At 39.3% G+C, this 19,437-nt stretch overlaps 1 protein-coding gene across 4 annotated transcripts in view; it reads right to left on the reverse strand.

Moving 5' to 3' along the window:
* clip2 (CAP-GLY domain containing linker protein 2) overlaps positions 1 to 19,437 on the reverse strand; it is a 36,329-nt gene that overhangs the window by 14,371 nt on the left and 2,521 nt on the right. For all 4 annotated transcript variants that reach the window (XM_088321035.1, XM_088321034.1, XM_088321033.1 and 1 more), the window contains exons 2-5: positions 15,569 to 15,757; positions 6,934 to 7,436; positions 5,534 to 5,658; positions 3,480 to 3,693 (exon numbers count right to left, since the gene is read on the reverse strand). In XM_088321035.1, the coding sequence (XP_088177161.1) occupies positions 3,480 to 3,693; positions 5,534 to 5,658; positions 6,934 to 7,436; positions 15,569 to 15,677 (951 nt within the window). In that variant the 5' untranslated portion in view covers positions 15,678 to 15,757. The remainder of the gene's footprint in view (positions 1 to 3,479; positions 3,694 to 5,533; positions 5,659 to 6,933; positions 7,437 to 15,568; positions 15,758 to 19,437) is intronic.

Below are 19,437 nucleotides of genomic sequence, written 5' to 3' on the forward strand. Positions count from 1 at the left end.
ATCTTGTTTCAGACTGATTTTGTTGTTTCTGTGAAGAGTCTATTTCTAAATGCAATTCAAAGTGTTTATCGTGGTTTGCACAGTAAAGTTTCCCTGCACAATGAAATTTTTACTTTGCTGTCCACACAGTGTCCAGCGAAAAAGAAAACAGAAACAAAGGAATGGTTGGCATTTCTTAAAACCCAAGAGTTTAACTTTCCTAATGATATGTGGAATGACGCATTTGAGTGATTGGTGACATCGTACAGACAACGTGTCTGTACGTGTCTGAGACACGTATATGCTTCTTTGCGAGCTGTATGAATGTTAAGGGGTTAATAAGTTTGACTGAACTATCTGACTGTTTTGTTGACGTTCCCACTGTAGCGCCTTATAGTCCGGTGCGCCTTATGTATGGAAAATATAGGACAAAAAGCTATTTTTGGGGGTTGCGCCTTATAACACGGTGCGCATTATAGTCGTGAAAATACGGTAATTTAACAGTACAGATGTTAGTAAAAAAAAAAATGTTTACAAGACTTTTATTTGTTGATGAATTACAGATTTTTTATTTGTTAAACAAATGCTTGAGTATGTAAAACGGGTTTGTTATTTGGTTTCAATTTATAGTAGAGTGTAGAGTATTTAATAAATTAATAAAAGTTTCTACTTTGCTAGTTTTGACTATTGTGGGACCTTTTGGAACGTAACCTGTGCAAAAAAGAACAAGGATTACTGTATTTCAGGACAATCAATGGCATTTAATCACAAGGGACAGTTTGCCATCACTCAGTCGGAGCATTCTTGCTTACGCCTCCACCTTTGCAACAGACGGAGGATTAATTTAATCAGAAAGCTTTCCGGCAATCACGCAAAGTAAAAAAGGGGGTGTGGACCACCAAGCGAAATCAATACGACGTTGTGTTTATTTATACTGACAGTTGCCTAGTCGCTTGGGTGGCAACAATTAGTCGACATAGACGAAAAATAATGATTATCGAAATAGTCGACAATGGAATTTGTTGACGATTATTTGTCACCAGATACATTTCTCCAACGAAATAAGATATTTTACAAGATAAGAATCTCTGCAGAGTCGCTAACGCGCAATAACGTCTCCGTCTTGAGCGGAAACATACAGAAATGACGGCGTCAACATCAAGTACGCGTACCAAAACTTTTCAATCTTATTCCTCCTACATCTATCATTCACTTCTGTGAGTTTCCTGTCTGCTTAAACCAGCTAGGAGTCAAAGATGCAAGGGAATGAGAGTATTATGAAGAGATATACTGAAGAGCATAAACACAAGCACACATGCCCGTAAAAAAAAAAAAAAACGAGCAATGATGCTAGATTGTATAGTCTCAAATCAGATACGCAGAGCTCTCAAAAATGTGTAAATTTGCGAGCATTTTAGTCTAATTACAGCAAAAAAAAAAAAAGATTACTTGCAAAACTTGCAAAGCAGACTTTGTGTATCATGGCAGTACCTTGTTGATGCATGGACATTTAAAGATGCTCTACAGAATTTGAAACTTTGTCACTCTATGCCGCTATCTCCTGGCTTAAAGTTATATTTGCAGCCTCATCCATAAAGTACATGCCTTTCTTAGACACACTCGAATTTCATGTTTTTTGAGGTTTGGGTTGTCAGTTGGACTGTATTTGAAACAGGCCTTTTCTTGCTTTTACCAGTTTCATGCTACAACAACAAAAAGGTAATGCATTTAGTCACTCTCCACTCGCCATTTTGCCACAAAAGTTATTCGGTGAATTATTTAAAAAGACATTAGATAAATGTTACTAAATCTCTAGTTTAAACAAATATAAATCTTCATGCGTGACATTTCAATTCCATTTAATGCCTTAGTTTTAGAATAATGACCATTTAAGACTTTTCCTGGATCCGCAAGAACCATGACATACCTAATGAAGAAAATATTCTACTTTCAATTTTTTAAGGACGCCTCAAATGACGCACTCCACCTTTAAAGAGAAGGCACGTCAGAGAGTCGAACGAAACGCAGTGTGACTCAAAATTTAAATAACTTTCAAGACAATACGGTTTTCACGACATGCTTTGTACATTTTATACGCATATATTTTGCTATAAAAGCGAGATTTAGCGTTATGTCAGACTGTGCTTGCAAAATGGATTTTAAATTTAATGCATGAAGTCTGAAGAAGAGTCACCACGGACCGTTTCTGCAAAAGAGGCAGACGAGCACCCGGCGACATTGTTGATACGAAAACCATCAGTTGTTAAACCATTCAATTTCAATCTGTTAGGAATCGATAAGTACAGTTGTTAGACTTTGCAGTAGACCACTGAAAGTCCTTCACAAAATGCACATACTATTTGGTTTAATTGCGGTTCTACTGCAGCTAATGACCCTGTCCTTGATTGACGCAGGGGTCTCAAACTCGCGGCCCCCTGGATGATATTTTGAGGCCCCTTGCCTCAATATGAAAGTTAAATAGACAGTGTGTATTAATCGACCACTCGATATCGGTGTTTCCTGCCGTGCCGCCGAAAACGAGTGCTAAAAGCACAACGGAAGAAGACTAAATACGGGTACTCAAAGTGACCAATACCCACTTTATTAATTTACAATAAAAGGGGAATAAGAAAAAAACTGGAAAAATAAATAAAAAATAAAAAACAACACCAAAAAAATTTAAGAGTAAAAAAATGAAAAGAAAAAACAGAAAATTATTCTTTTCTGTTTGTCTTTCTTTTTCTTTCTTTCTTTACCTTTTATTTGCTCTCTTTCTCCCCGACTTTTCTTTTTATTTCCATTTTCTCGTTTTTACCTATTTGTCTTATTTTCCCCCCCTATTTTTAATTCCTTTTTAAAAAAGATCATGTTCCCCTTTTTTTGTCTTTCTTTGTGAAAGGCTGGGGTAAAAATTGGAAGAAAAGGGGTGCTTTTTCTCATTTTAAATCTTTCTAGTTTGCAGTCTTCCTTGGACTCATTTTTGGTTGCACTACACATTACAGCAACATCTAGTGGACAAATGTAAAACAAAGCGGCATGTTTTCATCAGTCCTGTTTTTGTGGAAAACGCCATTCGGCCCAACTTTACCTAGACCCTCGCTTCAGCGGCCTCCAACTCAGTTGAATTTGAGACCCCTGGTTAACAGGGACGAAAAATGTTCACTTGATTTTAATTTATTATTCATTTGCCTGTCAATAAAAGACCAAGAGAGGATTTTAACGGATTATTTTCTCTACCGACTGCACTGTGCCTAATTGGTTTTAGATGCATGGTTGTTTAAAGTTTGTACAAATCCGCAGTATGTTCAATATAATATGTATTTTTCATTGTAACAATTTATCTTTTGTTTATTGTCATTTGCCACACATAATCAAATCATCTTCATGCTATATTTTAGAAAAAAGAATTATCTGATTATTCAACTAATCGTTATAATACTTGGTGACGGGTCTACGATTAAAATGGTCATTTGTAACAGCCGTATTGTTCGCTTTCTCACCAGGCCGGCACGGCTGGGTCGGCCGCCCACTGAGGAGGCCACCGAGCTGACGGAGCTGATGGACGAACTGCTGGGGCTGTGGGCCAGCGACGACACGCCCATGGCCACGCGTTTGCTCTTCTTGGCCTTGGCCGGGCTGGTGGATGGAAAGCCGATGCGGATCACCTTGTGGATGGGGGCGAACAAGCCGAACTTGGGAAGACACTGGAAATATCTAATAGGGAATAAAACAGAAGCATGTTGGTTTTTATATTACACCTGGCGCAAACCGCACGGAGAATTTAGCGTTGACAACTTTGGCTCTAGAACGCCAACAGCACTGTGCCCCCACACACCTGACGCTGTTTTCAGCTCTGGTTTAGGTTGTTTACGTCACAAATTTTCGGAACATGTGACTATTCAAGATAGTGATTACGAAGACGAGCATAGATTTATTACTGCGCCAAAAGGAAACATGATTGGTGGCTTAGAGACTGGCCCAAGTTATGATAATAGTGCAATGAAAGGACACTGCATTGTAATAATAGTGCGATAACAGCAATAATAAACATTAGCAAAACAAAATAATTTCCAAGTAAAACGCAAGATATATTTTTTCATTTGTCTCTGAGCCTGTTAATCTTTGTTTTAAGGGACCTGTAACACCTACCAGAGGGAAACAGGTCAAAGAAGTGGTGGCCAGAGTTAAAAGAGTCTTATAATGTTGAAGTATTTGCTGCGGTATCGCAAACTGGCAATGTCCTCCAGACTGGGCAGGGAGCAGCCAACAATCTTTTGAGCTGTGTTGATTACTCTCTGAATATTTTTTCCTGTCTACTGCTGTGCTCCCAACATGCCACACAGTGACACAGCCAGAATAGTCCCCATGTGGTTTTGTAGAACAACACTAGCAGCTTGTTTTATGTTGTTCCTTGTGAAAACCCTCGGGAAATGGTAGCTGCTGGGCCTTCTCCACTACAGCCCTGATGTTGACAGCCCAGGTGAGTTCATCAGAGATGTGCATGCCAAGGAGTTTGAAGGAGTGGACTCTCTCCACCCTGTCTTAATTTATGATGAGTAATGCTAGGTCTGTGCTTGCCCTCTTAAAGTAGAGTATGACTTCTTTGAATTTCGCTCTCTATTAGTTTATTTTTCAAACACCACGTTATCAGCGTCTCCACCTTCTCCCTGTATGCCTTTTCATCCCCATCAGTGACGAGTCTCACTAAGGTCACGGTACATATCTTAGAGGGGATTCTGTGCTTAGCGTCAGGGTGGAAGTCCAGAAAGAGCATCCTGATGTAGGCCCCACGTTGGAGCGGTTTGCCCTGTAGGCAAATTATTGTGGGGAATAGGTAACCTTTGATGTGCCAGCGCCAGTCCGAGGACACCATACCGTGGGGAATAGTGTCAGATTGCAACACGGACATATTAGTCTTTTTGTCATTGGCGGTGAGGTAAGGGACCAAATTGTATTTGCTTATTATCGTTCCTAGAGGATTAAAAGAAACTTCGGTGACCTTACATTGAGGCTGGTGATACGGAAACAGAACTGTAGTGTTTATGATAGATAACTTCCACTGCTGTTTAGTTTGCGTGTATAAATTGAGGGTGTGAGTTTAAGGTGAAAAAGTTGAAAAATCATGAGTATGTTTTAAACATTGAATTAAGTACTGTAAAACCTTTCGGTTGTCTCTTGTTTTGTGTTATATGAATAATGAAGGCAAAAACATTGAGTAATTTTGCCTCTAGAAGGGCATCCTATACTGTATGTGTCAAGATGTCAGTGGGGTGTTTTGTGTTTAAAGCACATGCATTGTGGAAAAAAAGCAGCTCTCCATTTTCATTGGTGTCGCACACGTTTGAGAAATTTGGCGACAGAGCACTAAAATTATCAAACGTGTTTAATACACAACTTCATTAGCGCCCCTTTCCTCCAAAAAGTCCCCCCGCAGACCTGACTCCAATAGCAAAATACTGATCGTCAGTGGCGTCGAACGCGATTGGCGCCCAGCTGGGCACTGGACTTTATTAGACCAAAGTTGTATGTTCTGAGATTTTAGGGGTTTGCATACCTAGTACCTGCCACAGCACCGTCGTTTTTCCCAAGCGGCTCATCAAGTTCCACACCACACCAATCCCCCTTGGCGAAGTCCGTCTCTCCCATATAGCGAATCACACCCATCTTGGAGCCTCCCACCTGAAAGTAGACAATTTCTGAAAATATCGTTTTCAATGGAAATTTGTTTTATTATGTAATATATAATAAAATTATCACATTTCTATTTGTTTTCAAAATATTGGAACGGATTCTAAAAATAATAGTTAGAGATAGCAGAGTACCAATATCAGCCCTATTTTAAGATAGTAATACCCGCAACCGTGGCCGAAACCAGCATTACAACCAGGAAATGAGGGGGCGCGAGCAAGTTTGATTTAGGGAATTTTATTTGTTCAACTTTATCAGAATCAAGTGAGATTGCACCTCCACTCCACTAGGGAGTGTATTACCAAAGTGTTTTGTTTACATGTGGTGCAATGCATACAGCAGACCCTTAAGTTACTGCATTAAAAAAAAAAAGTTGACACCGATGAGGAAACAGGCAGAGAGAGACAGGGTAAAAAAAAAGGCTACTCTCAAACACTAAGACAAGGAAGTTTGACATAGCGTACTGTAGCACTTCATTGCAACCACAGAGGTGGAGAAGAGAAAAAACAGGATTGCTTGCTATAATAAATTTGTTAGCAGAGGACAGCGTGAAGCAAAATCACTTAAGCTGTCATTTCAAGACATTACAACCCGATGACAGCAAAAAAACATTATTTTTTTCAGCGGGAACATGCAGAAGAAGGTGAGGTGTCCCTACTAATGTCGAGCAATAGTTGTTTTGTCCTCACCAATACTATGTGATCACTTAAGTAGACATAACAAAATGGAGCGGTTCTGCTTCAAAATATTTTTATAGCAAAACAAGATGATTCATTCCTATCATCTTTGATTAAAAAAAGCAAAAGACAAAAACTGTAATCTCATTTTTCAGTGTATGGTTTGAAATGGTCAGTCAAAAATATTTATATTTTTAGGACTTGTATTTTTATTTAATACTTTTAGATGCACTTTAATTTGTTTTCTGTTTTAGTCATAAAGCAGATCTTTATTGTACGGTGGTTAGCTGCTGGAGCCTGTTACCCAACATATGCTACAGCGTTTTTGGCAGGAGCTGGATTACTGACATGATGTATGCCAATTCTCAGGCGGTGCGCATATTGAACTTTTGTAAAATCGTTCACACAATCTACATGCTTTTTCATTTGTCATTCAGGTTTGAAAGAAAATATTATGATCTTCAACATGATACTTTTTAATTTTGTTTGCCTTAAAAATATATATTCTAGGATATTTACAGTACATCTCAAAGGATATTGATCAGTTTGAAACACACTGTTTAATTGATCACGAGTCATCCCCCCTCACCAAAACGCGATCTCCAGGTTTCAGGTCTTTGTCGACGGACTTCTTGACGGAGCCGCTGTCTGACATGTTGGACCCGGACTCGTTTCCCGTCTTAATGGTGCTGTTGAGCAGGCCCTCCCGCAGCGGGGCTCCCACCCGCTGCCCAACCAGGGCCCCTCCGCCTTGCAGAGTCTGGTTATGGGCGCAGAGTGATTCGGCGGAGAGGCCTTCTCCGCCCTCGACGGCCGGCTGCCGCATGAGCTTGGAGGGCCGTGTGAAGATGCCCTGCAGGGGCTGGCACTCAAAGTAGCGGATGCCGCCAACCGAGCCATCGTTTTTGCCTAGGAGGTCGTTGAGGATGACTCCGGCCCATTGGCCCGGGGCAAACTGCGTTTCTCCCAGGTAGGCGATGACCCCGGGTTTGATGCCGTTCACCCACACCTGCTCGCCCACTGTGTAGTCGCCCACCACCTCGTCACCCTCCTCCGACGCTTTAGGCGGCGTGCTGGGCTTGACTTGAGCATCTGGAGACAACGTTGAATCAAGGAAAATATATTACAATCAGTGTTGCGACTAACGAGTTACAAAGGCATGCGTTCTTGGAGTGCAATTACTTTTCTCAGTGACAAGTACTAAAACCCGTTACTAATACTATTTCGAGAACTCATCCATCCATCTATGTATAGATTTACCTACAAACTGAATACTGATATTGCGGTGCCAACTCAAAAACACAGTACATGGGTATTGGATTACTTTTAATGGATATATCTCCCTACGGTATGAACCCGCATCCAAGCCCAATTAAGACGTACAATATAAAATACTAAAATCAGGGAGTCGGCTTATATACGCAGATGTAGTGGTGTGTCACCAGTAGCAAATGGTGGCAGCGCATGGAGAGGGGGTGTGTGGTTTATACAGGAACAACAAACTAACAGGAAATCAATGGGGCAAACGTGAGCAGAAAATTGATGTAAAAGTGTGCTGAATGTTAGTCTTTTTACTGGTACAATTATGTCTGCAATACACCATGCCTGGAGAAAAAAAAGAAAACATCTTGGACAGTACTCATAAATACAGGAGGGGATCTTCGAGTCTTTTAAAGCCCAGAGACTAAATTGATATGGAATGTCTCGGCTAAGTGTTTGTTTGCAAGCTCTCAAAATTGCATAAGTCAAGAAATATGAATGTTTCACTGCTTCCAAAGGTTGGTGTACACGTTTTCTTCTATTTGTTTTTAATAATGCTGTTATTTTAAAGTAGTTCTAGGGGGTCTATTCTATTTGTAATGAGACTATTACTCTACAGAGTAACGCACTACTCTTTGTTGTCAGTAATCGGGAGGTAGTTCAATTACTTTTTTATAGAAGTAACTAATAAAGTGCTCAAAACTTTACAAGATCATAAATGATCCACTGTGTCATGTGAAATATATTCAGATTCAGATTCATTACATGTCGGGACTAAGGAGTTAGCAGAGCTGCTGCTGTTTACTCCACTCTAACATTATTATTCCTGCTTCAGTGGCTCCTCCCCATGCCGCTTATCCAATCAGAAGGCGCGGAGTGGGTAGCGTGTGAGACCGAAGGCAGTATAGAGGGAGAGAAAGGCTCGGCTGTGTCTGAGCGTAAACAATAGGCCTGTCGAATAAATAAAAATGCCAAAACCGATATTCATTAAATTTGCAGATATCTGTGCCGATAATCGTCCCGCCCAATAATCGGTCAAACTCGAACGTAGGGACATTCACATTGAAATGGCACGCTTACGGGTAGGATAGGTTTGCATTGCTTACATTCAAAGAAAGGTTTTAGAGCGAGCAGCATCTGAAACAGTGGCGACATTGTGTCTCATCAATCCCCTTTGACTGTGTCGAGCCGGCACGAAAAAAAATAGCAAGCCGCATGTGCAAGCACGCAACACAACGGTGCAGATTGTGCGCCTCGGTGCTGATTGGTGCCAGAAAAGTGGGTCAGGGGAATGAGTCTGCGACTGAACCCGCAATTCTTTGGCGGTTTTCCCACGCAGACGGGTGCAGCGACGTGTAGCAAGCGTTTGGTGTGTGTTTCACGGCCATCTCCGCACCACCCCGAGTTGAAGACTCGCCCGAGGCTTCGTGGCCCCATTGACAAAGCCTAATGCCCCCATTGCTGCCATATGTTGCCGTTGTTGTGGGAATGAATGAGAAAACAACACACATCAAATTCTCATTCAACTCTTTAGTACAATTTGAAAAATATATGAAAGTAAAATCAGCCCAAGAGTGTGTTTTTAGCAAAGGAGTGGATAAATCACATGCCTGAAAGCATAGGTCAACCATTTTGGTGTAAAGCAGCCATTTTGGGGTGAATTCCATAATTTGAACTATGGCTAATCTTGATCGTTTTGTAAAATCACAATTTATATCCAACACACAGCACTAAACGTCTTTTGGACATTGTATTTTGGGTTGTATTGGGACAGGTTTGTTATTGTGGCTGCAACTAATGACTATTTTAATCGTCGACTAGTCAAAGATTATTCAAATAATTATTTGAATAATCAGATTTTTTCCCCCTTAAATTTAGCATGAAATCGATTTAGTTATGTAGCAAATGATCATTAACAAAAGAATATGGGTACAGTACAATGAAAACATAGATATTTTATTGAACATACTGCAGATTGATACTAAAATTAGTAAAATTAAATTAAAACCATTTAGGCACAGTGCTCAGTCAGCAGAGACATACGTCCATAAGTATACCTATGTTTTGGGACGGGCAAAATAATTAAAATCAAGTAAACATTTTTTATCTCTGTAAACCATGGTCATTACCGGCAGTAAAGCGGTAAATAAAACAAATATGAGCATTTTGTGGAGTACATTCAATGATCAACTGCAAAGTTTGAAACCAAATGACTTAAAAATTCTCAAAAGTTGGAATGATTTTAACAACTGCCGTTTCTTGTTTTGAATGTTCTGAAAACTGATATTTATTTATCCGACAGCGTGCATTTAAGTTGTAATACGATGGTCAGGCAAAGGCTTAAGTTACCGAGGAGAGTCAGATTCCGTTTTGTTCGACTGTCCGACAAACTCTTTAAATGTTCATGCGTCATCGAGGTACTGCCATGATACACAAGAACTGCTTTGAAAACTTTGCAAGTAATCTTTTTATTCGGATCCAAGCTAAACTGCTCCCAAACACTAGAAGTTTTGGAATACGTACTTGATATTGATGTCGTCATTTCTGTATGTAACCGCTCGAGACGCAACTTATCATGAGCGAATCTCAGCAGAGATTATAATCATGTTAGATGCCTCACTTTGTTGAGAAAATTTGTCTTCTAAACATCTTGGGAACTACTGTCTGTTTTTTTCTCTACTTTAACCTTTCACCCATAAAAAAACGTTTTCTGGAATGCTTTTCTGGGTGGGATAATAACAAAAACATCTTTTACAGATTGCAACTTTATCTTTGAGAAAATGATTGATCAAAATCATTAAGCTTTATATCTTCAACGGGTTAACGCTGCTTAGTGGAAATTTAAAAATATTTTATGCAACAACCACCAGGGATTGTTTTTTTCAGGCTGACTGGAGCAAAATGGACATGACAGGACCAGTTTAAATATAGAAAAGAAAACAGGAAATGTTAGACGGTTCATCCATGACCATGCACATCTTTGCCTCACCCCCCAATTTTTGTTGCCAAGACAATAAGAGGAGAATTTGGTTTAAAAGAGAGGCAGCCCAGAGCAAAGACTTGGCAACACAAACATCCACTTTGGCCATTGTGCTGGGAAATAAAAAAATCTAGTGTAACCCCCTAAACCTTTTCACAATGAAGCTTCAACAGAAGTTTTTTTAGCTTTCCCGACGTGGGCAGCAGACACACCTCTTGTCTCCGGCCCGCCTTGGTTATTTACAAGCACTGCAGACCCAGTCGCCGACGGAAGCAGATGGAGGAGGCCGAACCAAAGATCAAATTGGGGTTATTTACGATGCAGCTGGCTGCATTTTAGCGCAGGTTTCCCCGTTGAGCCTTTTTCCGTTTGTGTGGGAAAAATATTTCACAAATGAAACACTAGTTGAGAATAATCACTTGGGCCCTTTCAGCCATCCAAAACGATCACATTTTCCGCAAGTCGAGTTCTCGTCCTCAGATAACAGCTAACGGACAGATGTGTGACCGCATGCAACATTTCACGGATTATCTTTCTGATCCTTAACTAATTGCAAGGAGACACAATTTAGGATGTCTTACATAAATGTGAAATACAAAAAAAAAAAAACAAAGCAATGGCCCCTGAAAGGACACTAGCCCTGAACCAGCAATTTGCAATTGAAGTCCATGCCTTGTGAGGCAGGGTTAGATTTACAAATAAATGAGCTTACATCGTATTCATCATTTGATTGGCAGAGCAAGAAAGCTGTATAAGCTGTAAAATAGAAAACATTTTTCAATTGTCTATAGGGGCGATGCCATTGCTGAGAATACACGGCGAATAAACGCAGTCTCTCTTTTTCCACTTCTCCGAAGCCAGAGATGACCCCGAATAACTGAACCACCGTCTCTCTCTCTCTCAAAGTACTAGTATGCAACAGAAAAACAAACAGAACTGCCGATTTGGTGCTGAGGTCAAACGCTTCAAACAGGCCATAGAAAATCTTTGCTAGTTTCTCTTATTAGCAATTTTTACTTTCCACAATATACCCACCACTTTTTTAAACAGTGGAGAAAACCCATCTCATTCAAACTTCAATCTTGTTGAAACATCTGATTATTTACTTCGGTTTGTATACATTTAGTCACCGTATTTTCCGCACTATAAGGCGCACCTAAAAGCCTTTATTTTTTTCAAAAGCTGACCATGCGCCTTATAATACAGTGCGCCTTAATTATGGATCAATAATAAGTCACAAAGTCTTCCAACAAACTTCCACCCCCTGACTAGATTTTCCCCCGAACGCCAAGTAGTCCGCGGTGCATGCTGGGATTTATTTACCGGCGTTTCATCGGCTAACCAATGTGTCAATCATCATTTGAATCGATCACTATTGGCTAAAGTTATTCGGAGGTCAAGGGGCGGATCCTTTATATCATTTACAGGCTGGCATAGGCTTAAGCTGCAAAAAAACCAAAACCTGCAATTGGCCGAAAAAGATGTGTCAATCATCAGTTGAATCGATCACTATTGGCTAAAGTTATTCGGAGGTCAAGGGGCGGATCCTTTTTATCATTTACAGGCTGGCATAGGCTGAAGCGGCAAAACAAAGCCTGCAATTGGCCGAAAAAGATGAATGTGTATAGCACGTGGTTGATGGCATACAGAAAGCGTTTTTTACTATTCTGTATTTGTAAATATTTTATTCTCCTGGATTTACTACACTCACGGATATAAGAGGAGCATGGCTGCACATTATTATTGAACACAACGACTTCGGTGAGCTACTCTGGCTATATATTTTCCCTGTATCTTGTTTCAGACTGAACTCGATGTTTCTGTGATAAGCGGTGCAGATAATGGATGGAATGGATTGTCTATTTTTAAATTAAAGTCAATTCCAAGTGTTTATTGTCATATGCACAGTAAAGTTGCGAACGAAAAAGAAAATAGAAACTAAGGAATGGTTGGCATTTCTTGAATCCCAAGACTTGAACCTTCCGAATGATATTTGGAACGATGCATTTGAGTGACATCGTACGGACACCGCATCCGCACATGTCTACGACACGTATTTGCTTCTTTGCAAGCTTTCGAAATGTTAAGGGGGTAATAAGTTTGACTGAACTATCTGACTGTTTTGTCGACGTTCCCATTGTAGCGCCTTATAATCCGGTGCGTCTTATGTATGTCAAATATAGGACCAAAAACTATTTTTTCGGGGTGCGCCCTATAACCCGGTGCGCCTTATAGTGCGAAAAATACGGTAATATTGATCAATCAATGTGTGTTTTTGACGGAATTAGTCATCCATTGTCAAGTTAATGAACTGTGAAATAATAAATAAACATCTAGCTCCTTCAACTTTACGAAACTGATCGTTATTTTAAAGAGTGGACCTGAGACAACCTCTTTTGGTAATATGAGGCAAAAGCAATCGGTTTGCAGACATCCTATAACTCTTTCCTTCTAAATACAGGATCAAAACACTACATGTCCTGCCTAAACTTATAAATGAAGTCTCTGCGTTGCTTTTTTTGAATGAAAGCATCAAAAGATAGATAATCCTCAATTATGAGAAAAAGTGCAAGCAACAAAAAAAAAACTACGAGATGGCTTGACCTGCTCTTAGCTTGCTAATACTATTTATAAATCATTTGTTTGGGGCTGAGGTGTGCACCGAATAAGAAATGCTTGGTCTCACCATCGCCCTCTGCCATGAGGCAAGTAAATTGCCTGGCCTGCTCTGAATATGCAGACAATCAGCACACGACGGTCATCCATGCCAATGAAGCAGTTCACTTTTCACTATCTCGCTGCCTCACAGATTTTTAATGTGAATTGTATGGTAAAAAAAAAAAAAAAAAGAAAGAAAGATTAAAAAATGTTTACGAGTACGGTATACAACACTTTTATTTGTTAAACAAATGCTGTGGGCTATAAAATGGGGTTTGTTCTTTGTTTTTCTATGTGTAATACAATATTTAATTTTCCAATGATTGTAAAAAGAAAAAGGTTTCTACTTCACGGATTATGCCTAACACACGCTTTTGGAAAGTAACCCCTGCGATAAACAAGGGTTCATTGCAATACGTTACACACAAATAATCTTAATAATATTCATAATATAATCTGAAAATTCAGTGGTTTTAAAAAACGAAAGTCCAGAAATTGTTAAGGTGATGAGAATTAACCTCAAAACTGATTAAATATAACAATATAATATCTGTTTTATTTTAAATTTCCATGATGACAGTTGAGGCACAGCATTACCTGCCTCCTCTGACTGCATATCAGTGCCCTGAACACATTGCAGTCTGTGATCGATTTAGCAGGCTTCACTCTAAGTGTTTTACATTTCTACCATGCACATACGAAATATGAAATCTGGTGGGGGGAAAAAATCCCAGCGTAGTTGTTATTGTACATAATTACTTACTCTCACTGCCAAAATACTTGTCAATCACCTTGGCATCTTAAAATGATTTAATCTCCACAATTTGAAGTTTTAAAATAGCACCCATAATTAAAATGTCAACATGACTGAACGTGATGTTACAAGGATGCTAACATGACAAGGCGGCTGTAATTTAGCGGCTGATGTGTGGCAACCAGCTGTGTTTACATTCAGCATGACGTAAGTTGCCGATATAAAACCTTTTCTTTTTTTTTACTACTTCAGTTTGTTATTTCAAAGCGAGCAAACTGATTTTATGGAAACTTTAAGAAGGGCTGGTAAAAAGATAGAGAACCAATTGGCTGAACCAATTTTTTCCTCAAATACTGCCAAGATTTAATACTGTGAGATTGATCACTGGTACAAAGAGTCGAAGCGTTTATACCAACTGAATTTAGACCGAGTAGCGTTTTTGCCTTAGATGTCCACTAGCTTATCCCAATGTGCAAATGATGTATAACATACTTAAGGATCTCTCTTCTGCTACGTGTATTGCTCCTTTGAAAATTGACAATTTTGTATTGTTTTTAACTGTTTCATGACAATTTTGTTTGTAATCATGTGATGTTTGACAAAAGCAACCAAAATACATTTCAACAATATAATTGTCCACTAGCTTAAAGGCAGGACACGTTGCAAAAGGCTATCAACAAACTTAAAATTTTAGCATAAATGTGGCAGTGTAAAAACCTTTTTGGTAATAGTCATTTGGACACAAACAGTACAAGGACAGTACAGCAATACTTTGATGCAAAAATTACTTATCTGCTGATAAAAATCACTGCATTTTGCATCTCGGGCAACTAAGTTTCACTAAATGGTAAATGCCAGACTGGTCCATCTCAGTTTTTTTTTTGTTGAACTTGTTAATATATTTTCTTAAAAACCTGTAGGGACACTGTGTATGATTTAGTAAATTACTAAAACATGAGCAATCATAAAAATGCATTTTTTCAATACTCGTAGGTCGAGATATATGTATTTATTTTACATAATATTGAGCTCACCTAGCGGGAGCTGATATTTATTTCTGCCATCTTCCTGCAAAAGGCACCCCAAAAAACAAAACAAAAACTTGTTAAAGGCTGGGGATAAAAAGAAACGAAAAATTGTGTGGATCGGTCACCTTAACTTTCAGTAGTTTGAATTCCTCCTTGTGCTTTCTAGCATTCATTTTCAGTTGCACGACACAATACATATACATCTGGTGGTCACATATTGCACAGTGTCTCTGGGGTGAGAAAACTTTTTAATCAGACTTCTTAAAAAGTAGCCCACTTTTGCTTTAAAAGCTTAGACAATAAAAAATGCAATCATAATGGTAAGATGATTTAGATTAATACAAAACAATTATAAAAACAAAATTTGCCAGGCCACGAAAAAGCTACAAGGCTAGTAAAATGTAACTTTGGGGAAAAGAATGGGGAGTAATCTGTGAAATAGACTCTCACGCTGTACAGCTGTGAGTCAGTAAACACTGCAGACATCAGCGATGACGACCAGACTTTTTCCCCAGCAGTGGATGATGAAGAGTAAGTGACTTACTGTCTTTGGGGGGAACGGGGGAGCTTGAGGTCGCGCTCCTTCCCATGGGGCTGGAATGCTTGGCACCACGCCCTGGGATCTTCAGCCCGCTAGTCTTGAGCATGTTCATGGTTTCTCAAAAAGGCGCTGAAGGCTGGCGGACAAGGCACTAAGCCAGTGGGCAGTGGCGCTCTCGCTCCATGTTTGCAGCTAAACACAGAAAGAGAATCAACATTAAAACCCACAAAGTTAGGCAGAAGGGATATTTAAGAAATATCAGAGGAAAACAGGCGCACATAAAAACCACATATTTAGGGTTAGGGTGTTATTTTATCAGTAACAGGGTAATCTAACGAATTATTTTTTCCGCAGTTACAATGCCGTTACCGTTACTGAGGGTCAAAAGAGGTGCATTGCATAAAATAAACTGAAGAAACTACCAGCCATAGCTTATCTGTTTATTTGTCATCCCTATACATTCGAGAGTAGTGCCAGTAGCAGCCCAAGCTGCACTATGCAAAAGCTGCACTATGCGAAAGCTGCGCAACGCAAAAGCTGGTTTGTTTTTATCCCTTGGTTCGAGTGATTTTTGTGTTGAGGATCAAACTATCTGACATGAGGTTTGGGAAGCTTCTGCTCCTTAGATACGATCAGTGGTTTAAGACGGGGTAGGATAGATTGGTTGGCTGGTTACATGATAGAAAGACAGAATGTGTAAATTGTCTCAGGTTGTTAGATTTACACTGCAGTAGTAAACATACTTTGTTGTGTGTTTTATTGTTGAACTACTTACTTCTGTTGAGAAAAAAAATAGTTGACCAAAGACTGTGATTTATGCTACAAAGTGAAACTCACTTCATTTGGTTTTACTCTCGACTTTTGTCGTGAAGAAAATAGTTTAGGTTCAGTTGCTAATGTCTACTTGGCTAGTTATCTTAGGTTGCAATTATTTTTTATAACTCAGTTTATATTGTTTACTGCAGATTGTTATTTTATTATTTTGTTTGTTTATTTTGTTGCACCTCAAGTGAAGGATTAATATGTTGCTGGTAAGGTGCAACAAATATGACAAGGTTCAACTACCTTTTTGTTCTCTAATCAACTGACTCAAATACTGCTCAGGAAACAAATTCTTTGGCATGGAACAACTTCTTTTTAAAGTAACGAAAATAGTTACTTTCCATAGTGACTACGGTAGTTCACTTTTACTATAGAGTAATTCAGTTATTAACTCAGTTAAATTTTGGAAAAAGTAGTGAGTAACTATAACTAATTACTTTTTAGGGTAACATTCCCAACACAGCTTGTATGTGATGTAGTATATACGTTACTTGAAGTCATTTTGGTTTGGCTGGTCATTTTGTTTTTAGGAAAAAGTGATCATATTCTACTTAGGGGGTTGTAGTAGAATCTACTACAACCCCCAGCAAAAAGTTCGGAATCACCAGTCTTTGGCAAGCCCTCACTCAGACAGTTTATTCTGTAGAACAAACTCAGATCACAAACATGAAACAATCTTAAGGTCATTCCAAAGTGCAACTCCTTGGCATTCAGAAACACTGAAATAAATTAAGAAAAAAACATTGCAATGGTCAGAAATTTTTAATCTTATAGAGCAAGCACAGGGAAATAAATATGGAATAAATCAGTTCAAAGGAAGAAAATATGGAATCATGAAAAACAAAGAAATAACAATCAAAACATATCACTAATAAATATTTAGTTGCACCACTTTTGGCTTTCATGACAGCTTGTAGTCTCTGAGGCATGATAAGTGATAAACAGTATTCTTCTTCAATCTGGTGCCAACTCTCTTTGATTGCAATTGCCAGATCATCTTTGCAGGTCTGAGCCTTGCTGTGGACTTTTTTTTCAATTTCCAAGACAGGTTTTCAATTGGGTTGAGATCTGTCTGGGCTATTTGCAGTTCACAACATTGACTTAATGAGTCTTTCTCAAAGAAATGCTTTCAAAGTTTTTGCTCTGTGGCATGATGCTTTGTCATCTTGGAAAATGAGTTCTTCATCCCCAAACGTCTTTTCAATTGAAGGAGAATGAAAGCTGTCCAAAATGTTCATTTAAACTTCTGCATTTATTACAGATTTGACCATAGCCATCTCCCCAGTTCCTTTGCATGACATTCAGACCCATATCATTAAGGACTGTGAGAATTTTGATGTTTTCTTTAGGCAGTCCTATTTCTAAATCCCACCAAAACGCTACAGAACAAAAGTTCCAGCATTATCACCTTTTACAATGCAGATTTGTGACTCATCACTGAAGATAACCCAGTCCGTGATTGCCTCTCTTTAGCCCATTGCAGTCTTCTTTTGTGTTTAATTGTCAACGATGTGTTCCTTTTAGCTTTACTACAAAACTCAATTCCAATGAAGTTGGGAAAGTGTGTTAATTGCAAATAAAAATTTATCCAAGTAAATTGCAAATTCTTTTCAACCCATATTTAAATGAATGCACAGCAAAGACAACATATTTATTGTCTTCACTCATAAACTTTATTGTTTTGGGAGAAAATCATCAACTCTGTAATTTGATGACAGCAACACGTGCCAAAATAGTTGGGACAGGTGTCAATAACTACTCAGAAAGTGGATGAATGGAAATCAACCAACTATTTGCAGGTGAACAGATGAATTAGCAACAGGTGAGAGTTGTTACTGGGTATAAAAAAGGGAGACCCGAACAAGCTAAGTCATTCACATGCAAGGATGGGGCGAGGTTCACCTCTTTGTGAACAACTGCGTGAGCAAATTGTTGAACAGTTTAAAAACAACATTCCTCAAAGTACAATTGCAAGGAATTTAGGGATATCATCATCTACCGTCCATAATATTGTGAAAAGGTTCAGGGAATCTGGAGAAATCACTGTGCGTAAACGGCATGGCCGTAAACCATTATTGAATGCCCGTGACCTCCGAGCCCTCAAGCGGTACTGCATTAAGAACCGACATCAATGTGTAAAGGACATCACCACATGGGCTCAGGAACACTTTGGAAAACCACTGTCAGTCAATACAGTTCGACGCTATATCCGTAAGTGTGGGTTAAAACTTTATGTTGCAAAGCGTAAGCCATTCATCAACAACATCCAGAAACGCCGCAGGGTTCTCTGGGCCCGAGCCCATCTAAAATGGACTGATACAAAGTGGAAAAGTGTTCTGTGGTCTGATGAGTCAGTTTTCCAAATTGTGTTTGGAAATTGTGGACGTCGTGTCCTCCGGTCCAAAGAAGAACAGAACCACCCAGACTGTTATGCACGCAAAGTGCAAAAGCCAGCATCTGTGATGGTATGGGGGTGCATGAGTGGCCAAGGAATGGGTAACCTGCACATCTGTGAAGGCACCATTAATGCAGAAAAGTACATTCAGGTTTTGGAACAAAGTATGTTGCCATCCAAACAGAATCTTTACCATGGGCGCCCTTGCTTCTTCCAGCAGGATAATGCCAAGCCACACACTGCACGTCTCACGACAGCGTGGCTTCGTAGTAAGAGGGTGCGGGTGCTTGACTGGCCTGCCTGCAGTCCTGACCTGTCTCCCATTGAAAATGTGTGGCGCATTATAAAGCGCAGAATAAGACAAAGGAGACCCCGGACTGTTGAACAGCTGAAGCTGTACATAAAGCAAGAATGGGAAAGGATTCCACTATCAACGATTCAACAACTAGTCTCCTCACTTCCTAAACGTTTATTGAGTGTTATTAAAAGGAAAGGTGATGTAACACAATGGTGAAGAAGCCCCTTTCCCAACTACTTTGGCACTTGTTGCAATTATAAAATTCTAAGTTTATCATTATTTGCTTATGGAAATAAAGTTTATGAGTTTGAACATGGATAATCTTGTCTTTGTGGTGTATTCATTTAAATATGGGTT

This window comes from Urocampus carinirostris, chromosome 17, assembly GCF_059441175.1.
Source record: "Urocampus carinirostris isolate Australia breed hairy pipefish chromosome 17, RoL_Ucar_1.0, whole genome shotgun sequence".
In the NCBI taxonomy this organism is placed as follows: Eukaryota; Metazoa; Chordata; class Actinopteri; order Syngnathiformes; family Syngnathidae; genus Urocampus; species Urocampus carinirostris.